Source organism: Amphiprion ocellaris, chromosome 16, assembly GCF_022539595.1.
Source record: "Amphiprion ocellaris isolate individual 3 ecotype Okinawa chromosome 16, ASM2253959v1, whole genome shotgun sequence".
Classification (NCBI taxonomy): Eukaryota; Metazoa; Chordata; class Actinopteri; family Pomacentridae; genus Amphiprion; species Amphiprion ocellaris.
Genome location: NC_072781.1, coordinates 16702422 through 16730024, shown reverse-complemented (window position 1 = coordinate 16730024; position 27603 = coordinate 16702422). Strand labels below are relative to the sequence as shown.

The window sequence follows — 27603 nt, the reverse complement described above, 5'->3', positions numbered from 1 at the left end:
ATTCATTACTTGTATTTCTACACTATAGCATCTCCCACCTCTAAAAAACTGGAGGACATTCTTCCCGCTTGTACAACTGTACATGCAAAAAACTTACAAAGAAAATGAATGACCATTACACCACAGTTGCAGATTGTTTTATTTTTCACTTCCACCTTCCATTATAAAAAGAAAAGTGCCATGAGAAATGTAATATAACGTCATTGTAAGTGTGAACACACATTTAACTATTCCAGCAAACAAAAGTTTTATCCTAGCTGACATAACTAAAAAACATGATTATTTGTAAAAACGGACCGATATAATTCATGTCGTATTCACTGATTATAAAATTAATGTCTTTTTTCATCAAGTACAGTTCCACATAGTAGACAAGCACTCAGAGAGCACAGTACTCCACCAAGGCTGTTCATTTCTTGTATCATTTCTGACAGCTGAAGTCTTTAAAAAAATTGTGGATCCAGACTACAAGTCGCATCCCTGCCTAAATCTAATTAATTGATCCTTGTGTCATTTCTGACCTTCCCTGAAAATTACAAATTTATTTATCTGTTTGTGAGTAATGTTGCTAACAAAGAGACAGACAGACAAGCCAATGGCAATCATCACTTAACTCCACCGAGGAGTCCGCTTGGCGGAGTAATTATGTATGATGTTAAATCATGTCATACTAGTTATTAAAAGACATTCCCCTTATTATTTAAAACCTTCACAGCCTTATGTAGCGTTACAGTGTATAAACAGTGGTACTTGTTGGACTTTGATGAGTGTTTCTGTGTTTCCTTGCAGTAATCAGACAGTGTGACTGTCACGTTGTATCTTTTTAGGCATTACGAGTGACCGTTTGCACTCTTCCATGTCGGTCTTCAGCTTACTTGCCTCTGGTCGGTCTTCTGGATTCACACACAGCATTGACTTTATAATTTGGCTCTGCAACAACAAAACAACAGAAAGAATAGCTGATAAGATCTCCATAATATTCACAAATACTAGTAATGTGTTTGAGGTTCATATTAACTATACTTCTATCAAGTTCACTTCTCTCCAAACTGTACCTGTCCTGCTTCATATCGAACACTTTTATACACACATCAACAATCTACTTCTGATCATTTTGGAATTCAAGATTCATTGTTCTACCAGAGAAAACCCCCTTTTTTAAAGCCTCAATTTCTGCCTTTTCAGTGGTCTTCACAAGTGACTATCATCGACTAGAAAATACCGCTTCATGTGTTAAACAAAGTGAAATAATGTTGATGTACCTCTTGATGAAAATGATGAGAAAATCCTTCAGGAAGTTTCTGGTTTCGGACATCCTCCCAAATCTAAAGTTCAGGAAGAACATTTCAATAGTGTGACACAAATAATAAACAAGCTCTCAATTAAACTTTTCATATCAAAGCAGACATTTAGATTCAAAGCTCAAATGTATATGATGAAGTTAGTTTTGGCTGAAATCCATTTAGCTGCTTAAGTTTCAGGGTCCTGGTCTCGTGCATCTCGTGCATTCTGCCTCACTGTCACAGTGTAATGACTTGATGGGACACTTGAACAGAACTGAGCCATTGATTGTGTTTACATGTGCATCAGTATCAATGTTGTAATGCTCATCGCAGTTTTGATATTATCGGAGGTATGGTGTTTACATGGAGCACAGACAGCATTCCAGTTACTACTGTTTGTGCAGCTGCCTGTGATGTTTACAAGACAAAATTGAAATTTAATCTGGATTTCCGTTAAGCCTATCCTTAAATTAATTTCAGTGTGGCTATTGAAAATGAAGCCAATTTGGTTATAGCAGGCTTAGCACTACTAAATCTCAACATTGCATTATGGATTTGGCTTATACATCTTATTGCAAGCACTGGGAGATAGGACTGACAGGAAAATTAAACCTGATCTCCACTTGTCAGGCTGTCAGTGTCACTGTGTAGGACAAGGAACAGCTGGATGAAGATACTGAGCCATGACTGGTAGGATAGCTCAGTCTTTCGTTAACCTTGCACAGGTTGTGTGACACAGTTGAACCATTAACGAGACCAGAGGAAACAACAGTGTGAGCGCGAGTTCTATTACAGAGAAAAGTGGCCTCAGTCAAAGTCCTTATAGGCAAGTCTCATCACATGGCAGCCAGCTAACAAGACTTGATTCCAATCTCCATAAATAGGCAGTCATAATGACATTTTAAATGGTCATAGGACAAAAAAACTGCAGGTATAGAAACACAGCTTGAAAGGTTTAACGACTCTGCCCTAAAATGAGGTTTAAAAAGTGTTTCCCCCCGCAATTTACACTTCTATTTTTTTTACACAGTTTTACAACACTGCGCTTGAGTCTGCACAACAACACAACTGCCTGGATGTTTCTCAGTTGGGCTTTGGCAGTGGTTGGACATATGTCATGCAACTACTATATTTATGGAACACTCCGATAGATTTCTACTCATTATTCTATAAGTGGTGAGTCTCTCCTTTATCACGTCTCTGCCAACGTGTTGTACAAACTGGGAAGTTGTGATAAATATTACTTAGTTGTTATCTAGTTTGAGGTTTGCAGAAACACAATCCAAAAATGTCTATGTATGTTCTGTCATGGTGTTGAGGACAAAGCTATGAGCTGCTATATAAAGTCCAAAGTGAGGAGGAAGTCCTTTAGATGTTTAGATGTTTGTGTTATGTCACTTGGGTGAAGCCATGTCTGTGCAGGTAGCAGGCAGCAGTCAGAAACAGAGATAAGATGCTAGATGCAACAGTATCCTGACTTCTTTTAGAATACTTCAGCAGGCATAACTTCTCAAAATCATGGAAAGGGCTTATCCATGTTTCCAAAATGTTTACATGTGTAAATATAAAAGGAGGAAAAAGCAGATCATAGTCGGAATGTTTAAGTCCATGTAAACCAGTAAATGGCATTAGTAAATTCTGTGGTATCCTATGACCTAAAATGAAAAAGACACACCAGGTTCTTTGGAGTCTGACTGTTTGATACTTTACCAAAATGCCTGATACTTTACCAATCTTTAAAACAAATTCATAGACATGTGATAGTAAACAATTAATTCTAATGTAAATGTAGCACCCTTCTGGAAGGTGTCTCTGAACAACTCACCACTACTCTTTCATGGCCAGTAGAGACGTTCCAAAGGAGTTCAAAATATATCAGCCCCAATGCAAATATATCCACCTTCCGGTCATATGTGTTTCTGCTTTTCTGTTATTAAACCAGACCACAGTAACAACAAAATCAATTCAGTCGTTAAAATCTCCACAGCTACCTACAGTGTAATGTTTATTTATACAGAAAAAGATGAAGTCAATGTAAATACAGCTGATCTCACCTGCTCAGGAGCCATGTAAGACGGGGTTCCTTTGTACACTGTTCTCTCCATCAGGTTCTCAGCATCATCATCATTCTCAGCAGTGACCAGACCAAAGTCTCCAATCTTCACTTCTCCATCACGCCCAAACATGATGTTGGCAGGCTGACCGCAGAAAAGAAGTGAACACACATTTTTACAACTGATGTCAAATAACAGGCAATGATTTTACCCACTCTGTCTCACCTTCAGGTCTCTGTGGATGAGCATCTTGGAGTGAATGTACTCGACTCCGCTGACTAATTGTTGGGCAATGCTCAGACTTTCTTCTCTTCTTTTGGAGTCTCGCAGAGATTTCTTAACGTTCTGAGCATTCTTCTCATAAATCCACACTCTCAGTGTTCTGGTGTCACATAACTCCATCTGAATATAGAGATACTTGGTAGATGAATCACTGGACGACCTAGAACAGTAAGAAAAAGCAGAAGGTGAAAAGATCTCTGTGTTTATAAAATGTACACACATTATTTTAGTAAGTGGATGAGACTTACTGTGAGGCGGTGCTACTATCAGTGCTACTGTCCCAGTGGTATTCTGAATCCTCCCTCCAGCACGTGTAGTATCGAACAATGTTAGAGTGGTCGAGGTCTGACAATGCCTTCACCTCTCGCAGAGCTTTCCTAATCCAAAGGAGTGCAAGAAAGTGACTGAACTAATAAAGCTTTCCACTTATTTTCCATTTATTTTGAATTTATGACCTCATAAGAACGCCATGCAGCGCTCCAAAAAACACAGTAAACCTCATTTAATACTCAACTTACTCTTTGTAGCGAACAATCTTTATAGCATAATACATGTCCAGGAGTTTATGTTTTGCCTTAAAAACACGACCGAAGGCTCCTTCACCGAGCTGCTCTATGGAATCAAAATCAGATGTAAACCTGTTGGAAATATGAAATTGTGTTTCAGACTATTTATTTGTACACAAACAGTATGCAACATGTCTGCTGTGTCTTGATTTTCCATACCTTGAGCCTGACTGGCTTGGTGTTTTCTCACTCTTTGTACTTTCTGTAGTCTTGCACTTGAAATTGGGCATTAAATCCTAAATGAAAGTCATCATATAGAAGCTAAAATATTAAATGAGAACAAACTAAATAAGCTAGCAGGATTAATGTCCTTACTTTACCTCTTTGCTGCTTTCGTTAGCTTTTGGGAAATTTGCTGCAATACTAACAAGAAAATGTATAATTAGTGGTATTATCAGATGAACTATTATGTAGCTTTACAGTGAGTGTCAAAGGATGACTAACCTCATTTTGGGCTTCACATCAGGGCTTGCATGCTTTGAAATAAAAGGCAGAAAAGCAACTGTTATATTTAAGCATACAACCATTAATAATCCATTTTATTAAATAAGAATATGGCACAAGGTCCTCCTTAACTTATCAGTAATCTGGGATTTTTAGAGCACAATGCAAAAATATGATGTGATAAAACTGTATCCTGAGAACTAGACTAACTTTCCTAAAATTACTGACACACTCTCAGTCTTGTAACACTATTTGTTACGTGTAACTCTCAGGGATCACTAATCCACTCATGTCTTTGCTACCGTCTGGTATATCAAGTAATTAAAGTCAGTTTCAAAAAAATTTATCTCACTTAAAACTGATAAATCTTGACACAATTTTTGCAATTACATGAGAATTACAAACTGATGAACCATGGCAGTATTATATTCATATACACTCACTGGCCACTTTATTAGGTACACCCGTTCAACTGCTTGTTAACAGAAAAAGCTAATCAGCCAATCATATGATTGCAACTCAATGCATTTAGGCATGTAGACGTGGCCGAGATAACTTCCTGAAGTTCAAACCGAGCATCAGAATGGGGAAGAAGGGGGATTTAAGTGACTTTAAACGTGGCATGGTTGTTGGTGCCAGAGGGGCTGGTCTGAGTATTACATAAACTGCTGATCTACTGGGATTTTCATGCGCAACCATCTCTGGGGTTTACAGAGAATTGTTTGAAAAAGAGAAAATATCCAGTGAGCAGCAGATGTGTGGATGAGAAGTCAGAGGAGAATGGGCAGACTGGTGGGAGATGATAGAAAGACAACAGTAACTCAAATAACCACTTGTTACAACCAAGCAATGCAGAATGTCATTTCTGAAGGCATAACATGTCGAACCTTGAAGAAGATGGACTACAACAGCAGAAGACCACACCGGGTGCCACTCCTGTCAGCTAAGAACAGGAAACTGAGGCTACAGTTCTCACAGGCTCACCAAAATTGGACAATAGAATATTGGAAAAATATTGCTTGGTCTCACTCTCGATTTCAGCTGCAACATTCAGATGGTAGAGTCAGAATTTGGTGTAAAAAACATGAAAGCATGGATCCATCCTGCCTTGTATCAACAGTTCAGGCTGATGGTGGTGTGATGGTGTGGGGAATATTTTCTTGGCACACTTTGGGCCCCTTAGTCCCAATTGAGCATTGTTTAAATGCCACAGCCTACCTGAGTATTGTTTCTAATCATGTCCATCCCTTTATGACCACATCTTCTGATGGCTACTTCCAGCAGGATAATGCATCGTGTCACAAAGGTCAAATCATCTCAAACTGATTTCTTGAACATGACAATGAGTTCACTGTACTCCAATGGCCTCCACAGTCACCAGATCTCAATCTAATAGAACCTTTGGGAGTTGGTGGAATGGGAGATTGGCATCATGGATGTGCAGCCGACAAAATGCCTTACCTACAGTAACTGCATGATGCTATCATGTCAAGATGGAAAAAATCTCTGAGGAATGTTTCCAACACCTCGTTGAAAGTATGCTACGAAGAATTAAGGCAATTTTGATTGCAAAAGGAGGTCCAACCTTTTATTAGCAAGGTGCACCTAATAAAGTGGTCAGTGAGTGTATAGTGTAACTTTACAATGAAAATAACAGACCTGATCCTTCGGAGGACTTGGTGAACTGGGGAAAATAATGGATTTACTTGGGGTTGTTATGCTGGTTGATTTTGGATACCCAGAGTCCCTTGAAAAACACAATGAGACGTAAGTGGTGTATTCTCAACGTTCAAACTTCATCATCCAATATACTGCTCAGTCAGTGTCTCACAGTGAGCTTGAAGGTATGGACGGCTTGGTTGACGCACCATCATCAGACGCAGCTGACCAGTTTATCTGAAGATACAAAAGAAGTGTTTGGGCTGTTAGAAACTGTAGTCATGGTACCCAGTCAAGTTGTTTTATTCAGCCCAAGGTTTTTAATTTAATTTTTACTGTATTTTTCTGTCAACGAACGCCATTAAAACGCCAGATAATCCATGTTGTGTAATTCTACAAAAAGCAGGTTTTTTTGCAATAAACATCACGTATGCATGTGGGACTGATGTCTTCCAAAGATCAGAGGCAAAGGTGTGAAGTTACACTCAGTCTTACAGAGAAGTTTGTCACTCATACTGCAGAGGAAAAAAAGGTGGTGGTCGGTCTTTTGTGTCGTTGTCTAACTGTTAATACTAGAACATTGTGAAATCGCTAAAATGTAGAATTTCCATCACATCCTATCTATCTAACATATTTCTCTGTTTCAGACAGCCCCACTGTTGACAAAAAACTAACAAAAAAACACATCACTGAGTCACAACGCAGTGCTGGGTGATGGTTTCTTCCAAATAGAAAGCAGCAGTAAAAAGTCAACAGTGTGGCTGGGTGATTCTTTTTTAGTAGTTTTTGAACAACAATAGAACTGTATGGCACAGTGGAATAAGCTAATTCAGGCTATGGATACGCCGACTATATTTTTGGGAACAATTCATTTTCTGTTTTGCTGTTTTCATAGGATTAGCTGACAATAAGGACAACATGAAAAACGTCTCCAAAGTTATCCTTCAATATTTGATTTTTTGTATTTATTGCCTATTTCTTCTGATATGTTTGAATTTGCTTAATTTTAAGATGAGAAAAACAAAAATTCGCTCAGAAAGCCTGGCCAAAGTATAATGTGGGTTGTAGATTTTCATATAAATGTCGAGAAAAAATTGTTTTAAAACAATGATACAAAAAAATGTATACTGTAAAAGTAACTATTAGCAAAACTGCCAATGGTATACCAAATAATACTAAAGAAACAGGAAAAAAGGTGCAGATGGGAACTCCAGATTTAGCAATAAAGTCAGAGGGAATGTGAAACCTTGTTAACCTTACAAAGGACATGGCAAGAATGAAGATGAGGACGGAGTTGCTAAACGAGACAGTAAAAATGTAGAGTTACGGATGTTTTATCATGAATCTCCAATCTGTATGATGCTAAGGGCCTGATACTACAGGAACTTTCAGGAACAAGATTTGAATCGAATTTGAAGTGTCACTCTACAAATCTTGCAGCATGCTGAGTCCTTAAGCTACCTCGGGTTGCCATGGTGCCTGCTGAGGGAAACATGCATTCAACAATCTGCTCGATGAAGATTTGTTAAAATCAAAAGTAATAACTGGAATAGAAATAGAAAATAATAAATACCTTGCTGTCATAGTCTGATTGCTCCTGAAGAGCATCCCAGGCCAGCTGGGCTGCATTTTGTTTGGCCTCCTTGACATTTTTACCCTCACCAACAGGGTATTCCTTGTTGTTGATTGATAATTTGTAGAAAAATCTGCAATGTTTAGATCATCATCATGCTTCCATTACCACCATTCAGATTTTTTTAGTGTCTACTCAGGTTACAGAGTTTCAGTCATACTTACTTGCGGTTATGAGGTGGGCCAGATCTCCCAGCTTCCATAAATGCACAGGTGCGGTTTGTTTTCTGACAGTAGTTGTGAACAATCCCTATGAAATTTGTCTCTGTAAAGCTGCTGTCTTTATTCCTTACAGTCAGGTTTTTTGTGAGATCACTGCAACAACAAGAAAAAAAACAATTATATCTTTATTAACCAAACAAAAGCAAAAACTAAACAATATTTTACTCAGCGTTTCACAGTCAGAAAGAAACCAAAGTGAGACCATGCATTCTGAGCTCACCAGACGTCTGATACATTTTTGTTCAATTCCTCTCTTTGTTGACTTGATGTGTTGCTATCTTTCTCCTCTCCAGTCTAAAATACACACACACACACACACACACACACACACACACACACACACACACACACACACACACACACACACACATACACACACACACACACACACACACACACACACACACACACACACACATATAAGACTAAAGTAAAAAACATACTTAAACATTCAGTGTTTCCCCATCATTGACTGCTTAGTTTTTGTGTTGCCTTAAGTTGGGTTGCAGTCTGAGTGTTACAAGATTGCATAGAGTTGAATAAAGCGTATGTTTTTATTTGTTTTTGCACATTACTCTTGTAGCACCAGGAGGAGTAATTCCTGTCTGATAGCCAGGATAGGTCAAAGTCTATCCTCCTGTGCTTGTAAGCTGGTGTAGATGTGACATTATCAGCAGTAGAGCTCCGACTGCCCTGCAGATATTCCAGTCTTGTTGCCACTGTGGCCAGATTCAGGTTATATTATTATATTATTAGGAGAGCTTAAAAATGTAGATACTTTGGCCTAACTTTCAGACATTCAAGTTTGCACTTCAAGTAACGCAGTAAGTTGCGTCAACTTGAGTTAGGTCTTGTCGTCACTTGTTTCTTACCTCTGTAGTTCTACTGCCACATATCTCATGGTATACCAGTTTAGCTGCTTCCTCCTTAGCTTCCCTCTTGGACTTCCCAGATGCAGTGGGGTACTCCTTATCACCAACCACAAACCTACAATATCTAATGCAAAAAATACATATATATTAATCGATTTTAAATAGTGAGCACACAGCTATAAATGAAACTGGATGCAGTGTAGAGACTTACTGAGTTGTAAAAAGTGGTCCAATCTGAGATGACTCCACAGGTCTTACATTCACTCTGTGCCTCTGACCGTATTCATTTAGCCAACCTACGTAGTTGTTACTGCTTAAGGTTGTCTGACGAACTGGTGTAGTAGAAGCTTCAGCTGCATGTTCTGTCTGTCAGGAAATCAACAAACTTAGAGTACATCAACACAAAAACCACACATACAGTCAATGACTAAATAATGTCATATTCTTACAGAATCCCCTGTTTCCTCCAATAAGCCTCTCAAGGCATTTTTAGCTGCGTTCTGTTTGGCTTCCTTCTTGTTCTTGCCCACTCCATCAGGATAGGCCTTACCATTGAGGACAGCTCTGAGGGTAAACCTGAAAAGTAATGAGGAAACCTTTGTTAATCTGACAAGAATGTGTTACGATGGAGGAGCAGAAATGAATCTGCACAATTGACATGCTATCCTGATAGACCATCCTCATGTGTAAACTAGAAATGCTGGAACACAAGAATACAGTCATACATTCTGTTACATCTGATTCACAAGGGCAGCACACAGAGCATTGGCTGTCACCTCACAGCTAGAAGTTCCTGGGTTTGCATCTGTGCCTGGGATCTTACTGTGTTGAGTTTGCATGCTCTCCCTGTACAGTGTGGGTTCTCATCGGCTACTCTGGCTTCCTCTCACAGTCCAGAACCATGCTGAGGTTAACTGGTGTTTCTAAATGTCCGTAGGTGTGAATGTGAGTGTGCTTGGTTCTCTGTCTCTCTATGTGTAGCCCTGTGATGGACTGGTGACCTGTCCTGGGTGTCCCCTGCCTTCACCCTAAGTCAGCTGGGATAGACTCCAGCCCCCCCACGACCCTAATGAGGATATATGTATAGATAATGGATGGATGATTCACAATGAAGGGCCACATTATCAATGATTGTTTATTAAGTTGGACTATAAGGGTGATTTTTAATCAGAGGTAAGGGCAGCGGCTGTGGTGTGGGGAGGCCTTCGTTAAAGATCAGAGGCTGCTTCCAGGCTGGTGCATCCCCACCCAAAAGAAAGAGAAGAGAGGCAGCGGAAGACAGGGGGAGGGAGGAAAAGAGCAGATCAAGTGGGTGAGGCAGGCATTTCTAAACATGTATGACAGGATGGTGAGTTTTTGGGGTGTGGCCCTGCTCCTGAGCTTTAACATTGTGATGTTTACCTCCATGAAACGATGTGTATGTGTATTACAGTTAAATTACTTTTAGTGGAACTCATTTATTATTCTGATACTCTCATATCAGGACATAATCATATTAATAATCTTAATTCAATCTTGGAGGTATATTAGGAATGCATGTGTGACAAATACGTTAGTTGATTTGTGAAAACAACACACTAAGGAGGTGGGATCAGCATACATGGGGACACTGAATGTCATAAAGCAGCAATAATAATACAACTCATGCCAAATTAGTAAAATATGGCAAACATATAAAACACTCTTTGAAGAGTTACGGTGCTGACATTCATGTTAAAACACTATTGTGTCAAACACCCACATGTCTCCATGCTGTCTTCCAGTCCTACATGTCTCTGCAGATGCAGCAGTAAATGTGTTTAACTCACGTTTTAATGTGATCAGGTCCAGCAGATCCCACGTCTTCATATCTCAGCTCCAAACGTTTCCTCTGGACGAACTCGTTCAGTTTAGCTACGTAGTTTCCCGACTCCATCATGAAAACTCATACCTGGCAGTCGGAATGCTAACCTATACTACATGAAAATTACAGAATAAAATGCTCATCTCATAATAAAAACTCCATCTTTTCCGTTTTCATACCGACTGCACTTCCATGACGTGCAAGTTTCGTTTTCTTCATAAACGTCACGGTGCCTTCATTTAATGTCGGAGATATCAGATGCTCTGTTGTTCAATAAAGTTAGAAAATAAAAAAATAAAAATGTCTCGACTATCCAAAGTGGTTCAGCAATGAACCAAGTGGAAGCTAACTCCATACAGTCTGCGGGTGTAACACTGCGACAAGCTAGCTGTTATTTATTAAGTCGGTCAATAACTAGTTTGGTAACGGCTTTCTATATGTAGTTTTGATTTTTCCTCCCAATATATTTCCATTTACTTTTTGGGACTTGTAATAAAAATATAAATCTCCCTGCTATTTATCTTGTCAAACAAGTATGTCAGCATTAAACAACTACACGTCCCAAGAGGTTTTCATGCAGCTACTACAGCCAAGACTCATGGGAATTGTAGTTACAACACAATAGGTGACATTTTGACCTGACAGTTCTCACCATGAAACATTAGGACAATTATATTAGCATTTAAAGTTATGTTGTGTTTAAAATATGTTACGTTGAAATATACACACTAGTCTCACATATCTAAAATGTTATATTTGCATACATTTTTTAGGAGGGAATTTTAGATATCTTATCACTTCATACATAAGAAACTAGTGTCAACAGCCAGATTTTCATCGTGCTTTTAGAAATAGATGTTCTGGCTGTACATGTATATGAACAAACCCCTGTGCACATATAAAGCTTTGAAGTTTGGTTCATGTCATTGTCACAAACGTAGAGATATCTAGCTTGAAGATGAGAGGAAACAGGCTTTAAAGATATGCTTGTAAAATCTCAAAATTTCTATTTAAAACTTTTTTTTTTTTTACTGGCAAAAATGTAAACTAAGAGATGTCATTCTTAAACTTTCAGAAGTGATTAGTCTAAGACAAATATAGAATAAAAACAACTTTTCAGAAATGTTTACATGTTGAAATGTAAAAATACAAGCATTTGCTACTTAAAGTGATTTTTTGGACCTAGCTCATTTTTTTTCACGAACTCATTTAAATGTAATGATGAAGCAGATCATCAGTGAAGTGCTTCAAAGCCTCCAGCACCAACTGAAATTCAAAACTTGTACAACACTGCAGTATTTACAAGACAAATGACAGTTACACTCTGATGGTGGATTGTTTTATTCTCCAACTAAGCCTATTTATTACAAAGCAAACTTCATAATATGATATCAGTTAAAATACATGACCATTTCCAGCACAGAATATTATGTAAATTGTAGGCAAGAAAATTATTCAGCACATGATTATTTAGAACAAAGGCAGACAAAGGTGAATCAATGTAAAAGTGACTTTTTAAAGGTCCCCTCCAGTGAAAAGTATTTTTTTTTATCTTGCTATATGTCCATATAGTGTTTTTGTAAGCCTAAAGCATAACTGAAATAAGGAGTCAAAACTATAGCCAAGCACTTCCATCTTAAACCTGCAGTGGACCAATGACAGTCCTAAAAACATGGATTCCGATGTTGAGGGTTTCATATGGAACAAATCAATCCTGTCAACATGGGAAGTAGGAATAGTAGGTGAGCTGGGGTGCTCAAGCTGCAGTGAGATGTCGATAGATGCATACATCTTCCTATGTCTGCTCATTGTGGAGGAAGCAACACTGTAGAGCTACATCAAAGGTACTTTAGAGGAGGAAGAGATTGTTTTGATGGAAAAAGGTCTAAATGTGTAACCTTAATACACCGAGATTTAGTTGCGTAGGTTTCAAGTTTTTAGGGTTTTAATCAATCACTGGAGAGGGCTTTTAAAGTCAATATACATTGTGATTCCATATTTTGTAAAACTCATAATCGTCTTCTTGTTAAGCTGTCCAATGTTGACATGGCTGGTAATCAACCCCTGTCAGCATTTTGAAGTGCTCTTAAGAAGAACACATAACCATGAACCGCTGTCCTTTGCATAGTTGTGGCTCTGAAGTTAAGAGCGTTATGTTGATATCAAACTATTTCATGAAAATACAGATATCAAAAGAAACAGATTTTTGTACTTTCCTATAATGTCTCACAAGTGTTTAAGTTATTCAGCTGCATTTTTGGAAAGACTTTATGTGGTGAATGAGTGAGTCCATTTTTCCATCTCTGTCTTCAGTACACTTGCTTCAGGTCGGTTTTCTGGCTTCTCACTCAGCATTGACAGAATTATTTGGTTCTGTAAAAAACATCAAAATGACAGATACGGAGATCACTGTACCAACAGCAATATGCATTACTTCTGAAATGTGTTCAAACACAAGATTCATTTTCTCAAAATATTATCTGCTCTGTCTGATCTTTGATGAAAATCTTTTTGAATGTGCAAATCTATGCATCTCACACTCAGCACTGCCTCACTAGGGACAAAGTAACTGATCCTCAGTCAGACACTCCTTCATGTGGCAAGTTGATCAGTTATGAACATGAGAATATTACTTGTAATAAAAATATACCTCTTGGGGGAACTTTGGTGAAAATTCTTCAGGGAGCATCCGATTTCTGGCATTAATTAAAACCTAATATTAAAATGATACAAGTTGAAAAACACGTTAGTTTGAAAAAAAAAAACAACAACTAAGAACTGCAATGACAGCCATTGCAAATAAATGCAAGATACATTGAGGAAGACATGTTAAAAATCAAAGAAACATCATCTTTCAGATTTTTTTTACCGTGCTTTCGGTACCTATGGAAAAAGCATCAACCATGGAAAAGTAATTTTGCATTTGTATATAAATAGTCATGTATTTTAAGCCAACATTGTTAAGACTGAGCAAACCTTTATAAAATTTAAAGCACAGTTATATTACATTACATTATAGTATATATATATTATACTATATTACATTCAGTATTGACTCACCTTTCCTCTTTCATGTCCAGACGAGAGCTTCCAAAGGAGCTCAAAATATATCAGCCCCAGTGCAAATATGTCCACTTTGCGGCCGTATCCTTTGCTCCTCTGTCACAAAACAGCAACACAGTGTCTTACGTTACCCGTCAACCAGTGTGAGAGATTATATTACCAATTTACACTTGTGAAGTAAAAGGAAACTGGCCATTTTCACTACTTAGATACTGCAGTTAAATTTTAAAGTTGAGATCTATTGGCCTAAAGCTGTAAAGAGAACATGACACTGCAAGCAATACTGAAATAACAACAACAACAATAATAATAATGACAATAATAAATGAAGATGGTAAAAAAAAAAGAGTTACAGTTGTCCTATCATACATGTTCATTATTCTGTATACAGTTTTTACTTCAACAGTGAAAAGAAGCTTTTCCCCAGGATGTCTACAATTTAACTGTCTCCAGACTCCTATAACCTTAAATTTGTAAGATGAAATCTTGGAAACACATTCACCTTTGTCAAAAATATGGGTGATCAGACAAAAGAATCAAAAGTTAATGTCAACATGGACTATCTCACTTGTTCGGGAGCCATGTAAGATCTGGTTCCTGCTCTGTCTGTTCTGTCCATCAGTTTCACGTTGTCATCATCAGTCTCAGCAGTGGCCAGACCGAAGTCTCCAATCTTCACTTTTCCATCTTTTCCAAACATGATGTTGGCAGGCTGACCGTTGAAAAGACAAAGCAACATTTTAAACATTATCTAATTTATTTAATCACAGACATGTCTGTCTCTTCCCGGGCTTATTCAACAGTAGAATCCCAGCAATTTCTGTACTTTGAATAAATCACAGTAAGATGCAAAAAGGAGAAAAAGTTAAAGCACCAGTACTCATGTGAACTAGCAGCAGCTGTCCTCTTGGCTCTCACCTTCAGGTCTCTGTGGATGATCTTCTTGGAGTGAATGCACTCAACTCCACTGACAATTTGCTGTGCAAGATGTAAACTTTCTGCCCTTCTCTTTGTCTCCTGCAGACTCTCCTCATTCTTCTTATTTATCCAGTCTTTGAGTGTTTTGGTGTCACACAGCTCCATCTTAATATAGAGGTACTTTGGTGATGAATCACTAGAGGACCTAAAAAAAGACACGTATAATTACAATTCTGGTTTTTAAGTCACATTTAATACATAAATGCAGTAAAGCAAAGACCTAAACAAGGAGATGAGACTTACTGTGAACTGCTGTAAGTGTCAGTCGCATTGTCCCACTCTGGTTCTGAATCATCTATCCAACAATTGTAGTATCTAACAATATTATCGTGAGAGATTTCACCTAATGCTGTCACCTCTCGTAGAGCTTTTCTAAATGACAAAAAAACATGTCTCAGTTAAAATGTTCTTGCTCATCCTGCTGTGTACACTGAAAACTTCCAACGCACACTGGACTTACTCTTTATAGCGAACAATCTTTACAGCGTAATACTTGTCCACCAGTTTCTCTCTTGCTGCAAAAACATGCCCAAAGCCTCCTTTAGCGAGACATTTCCTAGAATCAAAATCTGAAGAAAACCTATACAGGCAAGAGGATAAAAAATCAATTACAAGAAGAGAAGTCTTCTTGAAGAAGAAGACCCATCATGTGAATGAAAGAATTTTTTTCCATACCGTGACTGAGCTGATGTCTCACTTTGTCTGTTTTCTGTATTTTTGTTTTTAATAGCATCCTGAGAAAATACATGAGAAGACAAGATAAGGATTTCAAAGATTCAATATTGCTAACAAAATCCCATGAATAATTAAATCTAATGGCTACTTGGGCATCATATAAAGTAAAGGCGATTGTGTGCTCTTTCAGAAGTAGGATGTATGTTTTTCACTTTGTTGAAACAGTCAAAATGTAGTTTTTGAGAGCTGCTGGCTTTATAGGCAAAGGAAGATTCTGGGGTCAAAAATATACATAAAGCAATGATAATATTTGATTAAATGTCATTTAGCCATTTTGACCTTAATTAGACATGTTTGCTAGCCTCCCACAAACTTCAGGTAAGTTTCTGGTTGAATCTTTCTCCATTCATCTTGACGAAATGTCATGGCTTTCTGACATAGACTTGTTTCTTCAGCATAGTCCACAGGTTCTTGGTGTGGTTTAAGTCAGTACTTTGGCAAGGCCCATCTAAAATCTTTATTCTAACTTTTAGTTCTAAGTGCTTCCAAGATCAACCTTCTGGATGATGATTTTAGGTTTTCCTGAAGAATGTGGATGTAATCCTCGTTATTCTATTTACTTTGTGTAAAGCGCCCGTTCCACTGGCACCAAAACAGCCCCCCAGCATAGTACTGCCACCACCATGCTCGATAGTAGGTAATGTGTTCTTGGGGTTAAAGACCTCACCTTCTCTCCTCCAAACTTATTTCTAGTCATTGTGGTCAAATAATCTCAATTTTTTGTTTCATCTGACCACAGAACTTTCCCCCAGAGGGCCTTTTCTTTGCCCATGTGATCAGCAGCAAACTTCAGTTGAGCCTTAAAGTGCCACTGATAGAGAAAAGGCTTCCTTTTTTCATGGAAGTCTCTTAGCCCATGGTAATGTGAAACACACTTGACTGTGGATACTGACATTTCTGTTCCAGCAGTTTCTAATTCATGGCAGACCTGCCTTCTGGTGATTCTTGATTTACTCTTGACCATCCTGACCACTTGTCCCTCATTAGCAGGTGACAGCTTGTGTTTTTCTCCTGCTCATGGCAGTGGCACAACACTTTAGGCTTTATACGTACAGTTGTTTGCAGTGATGATTTTGGGATCTGTAGCTGCTTTGAAATGGCTCCAACAGACTTTCCAGACTTGCTCAAGTCAAAAATTGCTTTTTCAGAGCTGTAATCAGCTCCTTAAACTTTCCCATGTAGTGTTTGTGGCTGAGTGTAATGGGTTTATCAAATAGGCCCTAAATTAAAATTGGCTCAGAGGAGTCAGCAGCTGTAGTCAGTCGTAATCATTAAAAAGAAGTGAAAAGGCAGTACCACTAAGAAAAAATTACTACAGCTTTCTACATCATCAAAACTGATATTTCAAGTTGCTACATGTATATTTCTGACCCAGCATATTTTCTCTTATTTCCAGAAGACCTACAATTATTCACCAAAGAACCAAAATGCATGATTGGTTTTTTTTGTGTGTGTGTGTGTGTGTGTGTGTGTGTGAAAGCCACATGTTTTGAAGATTCCATCATACAGAAATCAGAATTAAAGGGGTCAGTAAAAAACTCAAGACTGTCCTGATATCCATGGTCTTTTTAAGTGTATGTAAACTTTTTTTTCCCACAAGTGCACCTGCAGCTCTCCATATTTCTTGTCAATGAAAATCATTACTACTTGATTTCACTGCTATCTTTATATACATAGAAAGAAGAATATAGATGGTAGAACATTATTTTTGGTCAATTTCAGACTTGATAAGATTAAGAACAAAACAGCAGACCTTGTCCTTGGAACGATGAGATGAATCTGTGAATAATACAGAGTCACTTGTAGACGTTTGCATGCTTTGTGATGATGCTTCAACAGACTCCCTGCGAAAATACGATAAAGGACATGAGTGCAGCTTTCTCAGTTCTAAGCAAAACAACCGGCTTTAATACTAGTAATATAAAATGTCTTACAATGAAGATGGAGTTGACAAAATGGATGGTGGACTGTCTACAGACACAGCTGACCTGAGAGACCCCTAAAATCCAATCATAGTCTGTGTGAAACTGGGAACCATGTACATTTTTTAATTCCGAAAACAAGAGAAAGACACCATCCAACTCTTTGTGTTCTTTGACCTTACAAGAGGACATTAAAAACAGAGACCTGAGTCTTAGGAGTGTTCCATGAATCTGTCAATGCTACTGATTCACTTGTGCTTCTTTGCAGGATCTGCGAGGATGCCTTAATGGATTCCCTTGGAATTACAAAGGGAGATGTTAGTAAAGAATTTTCTGTATCAAACTGTATCATCTGCTCTACTATTAATCTAGTAATTGCTTACAGATTAGCTATTGGTGACGACACTGTTGCTGCACCATCTTCGGACATGGTTGACCTGAGGGACACCTAAAATGTGGAAAATATGCAACATTATTAAATAGCTGGTGTTGAGATTTTCTGCCACCAAAGTTATAATGTAAAGTTCTAAACATGGCAGTCTGCATCAGTTCAGACAGAAATCAGGAAATATGTTGCTCCACTGTCTCAGACTCATTCAGATTTCACTTATTTGTTGTTTGGGATTGAAAAGTAAGTTCTGTAAAATATTCAGGTTAAAATTTCAACATTTCATGTTTTCAGACTTGGAAATTTTTGTATTTTCACCCTCATTTTAGGGTGCAATATCTATGGAAATATAACTCCCACAGCCATGAAATTAGGTGAGGACACAAACAACATTGTTCCAAATGACTGAATGGCCCTAGTAGAGGCCAGTATAGAGCAAGTACAAAATTTTCAAGTAAGGGTGACATTGGGACCCAAAATGTGCCTCTGTGTGTGTTTTTTTATATATATATATATATGTGTGTGTGTGTGTGTGTGTGTGTGTGTGTGTGTGTGTGTGTGTGTGTGTGTGTGTGTATATATATATTCAACAGCTAAAAACAGTTTGAGGACTGACTACGAGCACTGAACATTTCTGCAACTCTGCTAAAGTGTCACAAAAAGTAAATTTTAAGATAAATATGAATGTTAATCTAATTAAGTGACACAATAAAGCTATAACAGCACATTAAAGTAATGAAAATATAAATACCTTGCTGTCCCAGTCTGACTGTTCCTGAAGAGCAGCCCAGGCCAGCTGAGCTGCCTTTTGTTTGGCTTCAATGCTATTTTTTCCCTTTCCCTCAGGGTAATCCTTATTGTTGATCACTAATTTGTAGGTAAATCTGTGTAAGCAGGGATGAAATATTAAGATCTGAATCAACTCTTATACGCTTTCATATTCATCAAAGCTTCAAAAAGTGTGTCTTTCGCTGGAATTCAAGTAACAAATTTTAGTCACACTTACTGAGGGTTGTGTGGAGGACCAGACCTTTCCACTTCAATGAAATTAAGGGTTCGCTTTGTTCTTTGACAGTAGTGGTTGACAATTCCAATGAAATTTGTCTGTCTTTGGTCTGTGACACCCAAACTCTGACATGCGAGCTTGGCTGCTTCCTCCTTAGCTTCCTTCTTTGAGACTCCATAGCCTGTTGGAAACGTCTTACCGTCAACTATGAAGGTACAGCATTTTCTGGAACATCATAAAAACCTTGATTAATTTCAGAACTAGAGGCATAATAAATATGATTTCCAAATCAGTGTGGAAGTTTACCTAAACGTCACAAGACATAGTGACTCCCGAGGTTTAACGGTGATCTTCTTCTTCTGACAATACGTATTGAGGCTGGTCACATAGTCGGTATCAGATATACTTGTCTGAAGAAGTTGATGTGTTACATTTTCAACAGCATTTTCAACCTGAAACAAACAAAAAGAAAGAAAACAGAAACTTCACTTACACTGTAAACTATTCTTTTAGTCAGTTGTTGACTACACAAGAAGTGCTAATCTTACAGAGTCAAGTGGAGCTTGTGCCATCTCCGACGAGTATCGCCGTTGGGCTTCCTGGTTAGTCTTCACTCCACTGTGGACGGAGTTTACCTTTCAGGACTGCTCTACGGAGAAATTTTCAAAGCTTTGGTTATACAGGCAACTTCAGCTGTGGTGACGTTGGTGGCAGATACATTAAAATATGTAGCTAGAATTAACACCAAGGAAATGTATCAACAATCTTTTTAAGAATTTAAAGGATTAATTTTGGAGGAACGTTTGGATTCCTGATAGTACGCTGTACTGGATGGGGGCTGTCACACTAAATGCTGCTTTGGGGTATTTTGCAATATTACTGAATACTTTTCCTCCACCACACTTATCTCTACAAGAAAAATGAATTGATTTCTAATATTGCAGGATTTAAACTGTGGTATCAATAAGTTTACAAATTTCCTGTGTGACAGTCACAGTTTAGATGGTGTCTCATGTGAGCCTCCATCACGTTTTCAATATGCACACAGGAGCTGAAACTTGCCCTTAAAGGTTTTTTTAAAAATTGCAAATCGAAAAATGGCAAGATCTGTTAGAGAAATTGCAATCAGATACCAACATCATCTTGTAAATTATCAAGGCTCGGAAACAGGTTATTCCAGCACACTAGTTGCTGCTGCTTCTTTATTAACACACCTTATTCTTATTGTCATAACACGTGACTTTATAGTCTTTTCTCAAACCATTCTATTGACTGAAGAGGACAACATCTTTTTGTACTGGTACCTATGAAAACCTTGTGAATGAAGTAATCCATCACATCGCCTAAAACGTTTCTTATGCTGTGGTAGTATACAGCACTTGATAGATAGTAATGTCAACTGAAACCACAACTCAGATGTATTTTTATATGACTGCAGCTGCTCTGATTAGCGCTGATAATCCAACAATAGGATGAAATAAACACGGCTACGGAAGGATTAGCATTAGCTAAGTGTAGATCCAAGCTTAGGTGCCAAAATCAGTTTCATCTCACGTTTCCTCGTGGTCCAGGCCTCCACAGCGAAGTTCCTCACATTTCAGCTCCCACTATATATCCAATCATGAACGACGAAGCAGTGAAACTTCAGTTTAAAAAGCCGCAACAACAAAGTGCCAAACGTTTATCTTTTTTCCTTACTTCCACGTCTCTGTGACTGCAGGCGGCAACATCCAGCTGCCCTTTCCTACTTTAACTTTCGATTTCTCCTTGATAACGTCATGTCCACGCCTTCAGTATACACGACAAATATGAAGGCGGAACTTCATCCACAGAAAGTCCCCGGCACAGGAATCGAACTCGCGACTTTCGAGCTCTGAGGCGACAGAGCTAACACACTGCAATATTCACCTGATGCTCTCAGCAATTATGTGTTTAATGTCGACAAGCTATCACACATATAGCAGGTACTTGAACTCACAGAATATAAATCATTTCTTTTCTGAGTTTGCCCGGTGATGCTGTGAAGAATTTAAATGTCTGATCCTCCGTAATGCTAAAATAATTATAAGAATACATCGGTGCAGGATCAAAAATACATCATTTGCTCCTAAAATGTCCCCAGGTCTTATAAGTACAGTCTCCCCCCTCCAGACAAACACATGTGAAAGTACTAAAATAATTTAGTCATATAGGTGTTTAAGATCACATTGCAGTCATTTTGTGACACTGACAAAAATGTTTTCATTGATTTGCACAAGTCCACATCACTTTTAATACATATTTGCAATCTTTCCCAAATTGGAATAAATTATTTGTTGCAGGAGACAATGATTTCCTGAGGCAATGGTTCATACGTTGGTAAATGTTTTATTCGCTTACTATAAAATTTAATTGAAGAACCCTTTTCTACCACGTAAGCAGTAACAACACTGATTTTATCATTTGGTTTCTGTAGTGACACAAACCAGAAGAACATTGTGAGCTCTCTGTATCAGTAAATGCTGCCATTTGGGCTTTAAATGGGAAACTAAGCAACTGTTGTGGCTTTCATGTTGTGGAAAAAAGTCCATACTGAGGCAAGGCATGTTGTAAGTAAAACTGTAACAGATGTTCATACTATCGCAATTCAAATTTTAAATTATGAATATACAATGTTGATTTTATGTTATAAATGGGTGTGTAGTAACTCGTAGGATCAACATACCTGCATGTAAAAGTATGTTATGTCCCAAGAGGTTTTAGTGCTGCAGCTAAGACTTATGGGAACTGTAGTTAGGACACAACAGGTGACCAGAAAGAAACTTTTAACCAATAGATATCACGCTGAAAATTCCCAGTTGATGGCTTACATTAATACAATTATGTCTTGTATTACACATTTTATAAAATTTGATGTTGTATATAAAACATAAAATGTCTGAAGTATCTAAAAATGTTGTAATTTGCATTAATTTCCACAACAGATATCTGAACACTGGGGAAAGCCAGCCTCAGTATTGTTTCTTTTATTGCAACATTAAAGTTTCTTTGATTTGTCGGTATAAAAAAAAAAACAAAAAAAAACGTTATCCTATGATAATAAACAACAAAATGAACATCATCCAACTATTAAAGTCAAGAGTCTTAATTGAGGGAATTTTAAGTATCTCTTTTTGGCACTCCATAGATCAGAAATGATTGATGTCAACGGGCAGAAAGAACGCATTTTTACCACATATTTAGGAATAAATTGCATTGTAAATCATCATGACTGATATATGAACACAACCCTCTGTAATAATTGTCAAAATACAGATAGTTTTTGTAAGTGCCAGTGAAGTAGAGATTTGTCTTAGATGAAAAAAAAAAACAATTTAAACAAAATGAATGCACAGTAAAAAAAAAAAAAGCACAAAAATCTACTTTTTAAATAGACTTTTGCAGGTGATAACATGAATTTAGAGTGGTATATTTCTTTTTTGTATTTCTAGTTTTCAGAAATGTTTATGCACATGAAGTATTACCTCATTAAACATGCACTTTTAGCTAGCACTAACCAAAACAAAGTACATTTATTCTGCCACTGTTTAGTCTCTCTCCAATCAGAAATGTTTGCTTCTTTTGAATGTTTGACCTGAACTGAAGTGTGCACTGTTGTCTATCTCTGTGCTACCAATGTGATGGACTGCTCATCTTGCACAATGTCATAGATCCTACATCTTCATGTTAACAGGGTTACCTTGCAATTACTATTTTAAGAATTAATGACAAACTCATCCAGTACAAGCATTTGCTTCATGACGGGGATTTTCTGGAACTAGCTAATATTTTTCTAAAGCTTTATTTAAATGTAAAGATGAGGCAGATCATCAGTAAAGTGCTTCAAAGCCTCTAGCACTGACTGAAATTCAAAACTCGTACAACAATACAGTATGTACAAGACAAATGACAGTTACACCCTGGTGGTGGATTGTTTTATTATCCAATTTAGCCTATACAAAGCAAAGCTCACTTTTAAACTTTATTTTTATTTTTTCTGTTAAGCCACTTTATCCTCATCTCTCACCCTTGTATATATTGTAAATATTACTACTATTGTTCTATTATTATTTTATTCTTATCACTATGTCTACTGTTACATAAGCTGCTGTAGCAATGTAAATTTCCCCTGGCGTGGGGAGAAATAAAGAACTTTATCTTATCTTATCTTATCTTATCTTATCTTATAATACGACATCAGTATGAATACATGACCATTTCCAGCATAGAATAAAATGTAAAATGTGGCCACAGAAATTATCCAACACATGATTACTTAGAGCAGAGGCAGACAAAGACGAATCATTTCTTAAGTCACATTTTAAGCAGCCAAACAGTAAAATGAGTGAGAAATGAGTGAAAGAAGCAGTCAACATTACTGCCAAGTATTTCCACCTTAAACCTGCAGCAAATCAATGACTCTGACAGTGTATGGTTACATCAATGCTATTTCAGTGGAGGAAGGGATTTTTTTTTATGCATTAAAAATAGATTGGCCCCCCATCACCACTCTGAGGTGCTCTTAAGAAGAACACATAACCATGAACCACTGTCCTTTGCATGGTTGTGGCTCTGAAGTTAAAAGCATTATGTTAATATCAAAGAATTTTATGAAAAAAAACACAGATATCAAAAGAAACTGATTTCAGACTTCTCACAAGTACTTAAGTTACTCAGTTCCATTTTCTGAAAGACTTTATGCATTGAATGTCTGAGCCCATTTTTCCATCTCTGTCTTCAGTACACTTGCTTCAGGTCGGTCTTCTGGCTTCTCACTCAGCATTGACAGAATTATTTGGTTCTGCAAAAAAAAACATCAAAATGACAGATATTGAGATCACTGTACCAACAGCAATATACAATATCACCTGTCCTCCCTGATCTTTGATAAAAAACTTTTGTAAGTGTGCAAATCTTTGCACCTTAAACTCAGCACTGCCTTGCCAGTGACAAAGTACCTGATCCTCAGTTATGAACATGAGAATATTACTTAGAGTTATACCTCTTGGGGAAACTTCAGTGGAAATTCTTCAGGAAGAATCCGATTTCTGACATCAGGCCAAACCTAGTATTCATGTGTGGATAAAAAAGTTGAAATAACATGTTAGTTTGCTTAAAAAAACAGCAACAACTGATATCTAGACTGTGCTTTTGATGCCTTAAGAAAAGGTATCAATTACTGAACAGCAACTTTGCATTTGTACATAATAGCCATGTATTTTAAGCCAACATTGAGCAAACCTTTATAAAAATTAAAAGAAGACTGCTACATTCAGTGCTGACAGTAAAGACACCTTGGCCTTGACCTTGACTCACCTTTCCTCTTTCATGTCCAGACGAGAGCTTCCAAAGGAGCTCACAATATATCAGCCCCAGTGCAAATATGTCCACTTTGCGGCCGTATCCTTTGCTCCTCTGTCACAAAACAGCAACACAGTGTCTTACGTTACCCGTCAACCAGTGTGAGAGATTATATTACCAATTTACGCTTATGAAGTAAGAGAAAATTGGCCATTTTCACTACTTTGATATTGCAGTTAAATTTTAAAGTTGAGATCTATTGGCCTAAAGCTGCAAGCACTACTGAAATCATAATTTAAAAAAAAAAATTAAAATGGGAAAAAAAAAACATATATATCATCACTTATATATATATCGAAGTTTCTGATGATATAACATATATATCATTATTTTTCTATATATGTTTTTAATGTCATCTGTTAAAAAATTAGGCTCTCTTCCAGGATGTCTAGAATTGAAGTGTATATTTAAACTTAAAGGGTGAAAATAAGACACAAGCTGTGGTAGACTATCTCACCTGTTCGGGAGCCATGTAAGGTCTGGTTCCTGCATTGTGTGTTCTGTCCATCAGTTTCACGTTGTCATCATCAGTCTCAGCAGTGGCCAGACCGAAGTCTCCAATCTTCACTTTTCCATCTTTTCCAAACATGATGTTGGCAGGCTAACCGTTGAAAAGACAAAGCAACATTTTAAACATTATCTAACTCCTCATGTGTAACAAGAAGACAAACCCAGAACCTGCATTTTAATCTGACTGATTTACTTTCCTCAACAACAGTAACATACATACCAACATTCAGCATCACAGACGTATCTGTCTCTTCCTGGGCTTATTGGACAATAAAAGGAATACCGGCAATGTATGTACTTTGAATAAATCACAGTAAGATGCAAAAAGGAGAAAAAGTTAAAGCACCAGTACTCATGTGAACTAGCAGTAGCTGTCCTCTTGGCTCTCACCTTCAGGTCTCTGTGGATGATCTTCTTGGAGTGAATGCACTCAACTCCACTGACTATTTGCTGTGCAAAATGTAAACTTTCTGCCCTTCTCTTTGTCTCCTGCAGACTCTCCTCATTCTTCTTATTTATCCAGTCTTTGAGTGTTTTGGTGTCACACAGCTCCATCTTAATATAGAGGTACTTTGGTGATAAATCACTAGAGGACCTAAAAAAAGACATGTATAATTACAAATCTGGTAAAATGACATACCTTCACATTCAAGACTTACTGTTCAAGAGACGTACTGTGAACTGCTGTAAGTGTCAGTCGCGTTGTCCCACTCTGGTTCTGAATCCTCTATCCAGCAATTGTAGTATCTAACAATATTATCGTGAGAGATTTCACCTAATGCTGTCACTTCTCGTAGAGCTTTTCTAAATGACACAAAAACATCTCGTCTCAGTTAAAATGTTCTTGCTCATCCTGCTGTGTACACTGAAAACTTCCAACGCACACTGGGCTTACTCTTTATAGCGAACAATCTTTACAGCGTAATACTTGTCCACCAGTTTCTCTCTTGCTGCAAAAACATGTCCAAAGCCTCCTTTAGCGAGACATTCTATGGAATCAAAGTCTGGAGAAAACCTATACAGGCAAGAGGATAAAAATCTATTACAAGGAGAGAAGTATGAGACCCATCGTGTGAATGAAAGTATTTTTTTTCATACCGTGAATGAGCTCATGTCTCACTTTGTCTGTTTTCTGTGTTTTTGTTTTTAATAACATCCTGAGAAAATACATGAGAAGACAAGATAAGGATTTCAAAGACTCAATATTCCAAAAAAAAACCCATTGTAATATTTCAATTAAATGGCTAATTGGGCATCAGCTAACTATATAAAGTAAAAGCGGATGATTCTAAACAATATAAATTATATTTGTTTGCTCTTGTATTCCAACTTGATGTAATTGTTCTCTCCATACACAGAGCTTACAGAATATAGATGCTAGGATTTTATCTATGACCACTTTCAAAGTTGTTAGGATGATGAGCAAAACAACAAACCTGGTCCTTGGAACGACATGACGAATCGGTGAACAAGACAGAGTCACTTGTAGATGGTGGCACGCTTTGTGACGATGCTTCAGTCAACTCTCTGGGAAGATTCAATGAGTGACATGAGTACAGTTTTCTCAGAACTAAACAATCAGCTTTAATAATAGTATCATTAAGTGTCCTTAAGTGATGATGGTGTTGACAGCCTGGCTGGTGTGCTGCCTTCAGACATGGCTGACGTGACGGACCCCTAAAATGTGCAAAAGTCAGAGATGACTAGATGGTCTTGAGATTTTCTGCCACTACTGTTAGTATGGATCACTATTAAACATGGTAGTTGTAAAGAAAAAATAACAAGAATTAGGCAAAACATAAAACATAAATACCTTGGTGTCCCATTCTGACTGCTCTTGAAGGACATACCAGGCCAGCTGAGCTGCCTTTTGTTTGGCCTCCTTAATTTTTGTTCCCTTCCCCTCAGGGTAATCCTTATTGTTGATCACTAATTTGTAGGAAAATCTGTGTAAACAGGCAGGAAATATTAGGATTTAATGAACTTTTATACACTTTAATATCCATGAGAAACTCCCAGAGTGTCCTCTTTTGTTATATTCACTCAACAAAACTTCAGTCATACTTACTGAGGGGTATGTGGAGGACCAGACCTTTCCAGTTGAATGAAATTATGAGTTTGGCCTGTTTCTTGACAGTATTCATGGACAATTCCAATAAAATTTGTCTGTGTTTGGTCTTTGATACCCAAACTCTGGCATGTGAACTTGGCTGCTTCCTCCTTAGCTTCCTATTGTGATTCCCCATAGCCAGTTGGATACGTCTTACCATCAACTATGAAGGTACAGCGTTCTCTGTAACATCATGAAAGCCTTAATTCTTTGTAGAATAAGACATGATAAATATGATTTCCAAATTAGTGCAGAAGCTGACTGGTAAGTGATAGGACTGGACTCTTCAAGTGTTATAGCGATGTTCTCTCTCTGGCAAAAATCATAGAGCCTGTCGACATAGTTGGGATCAGATACACTTGGCTGAAGAAGTGGTGGTGATGGATTCCCTGCAGCATTTTCTCTCTGAAGCAAAAAAATAAAATAAAAAAAAATCCCATTCACTGCAAAGTATACTTTTCTCTTACCATAACAGATAATCCAATATGTACTTGTTCAGCACGCAGGAGGTGATAATCTTACAGAGTCAAATGGGGTTTGTGGCTCCATCTTCCACAAGTATTTTCTGTTCAGTTTGGTCTCCTGCTAAGTCTTCACCCCACTGTGGACAGGCTTTAACATTCAGGACAGCTCTTGTGGGAAATCTGATGGGAAA

General features: G+C 37.7%; 1 protein-coding gene and 1 pseudogene across 1 annotated transcript; both read right to left on the bottom strand.

Moving 5' to 3' along the window:
* Positions 1-121: 121 nt before the first annotated feature.
* On the bottom strand, positions 122-20690 carry LOC111573721 (uncharacterized; annotated as a pseudogene).
* A 175-nt stretch (positions 20691-20865) lies between these two features.
* Positions 20866-27346, bottom strand: LOC111573720 (interferon-induced, double-stranded RNA-activated protein kinase-like). Its single transcript, XM_035951790.2, is given in 11 exon segments — positions 20866-23768; positions 23970-24032; positions 24284-24382; positions 24786-24929; positions 25229-25433; positions 25514-25642; positions 25734-25853; positions 25937-25995; positions 26652-26784; positions 26907-27067; positions 27308-27346. Coding segments are annotated over 11 exon segments (1257 nt in total). The 3' UTR covers positions 20866-23663.
* Between the last annotated feature and the right edge of the window lie 257 nt (positions 27347-27603).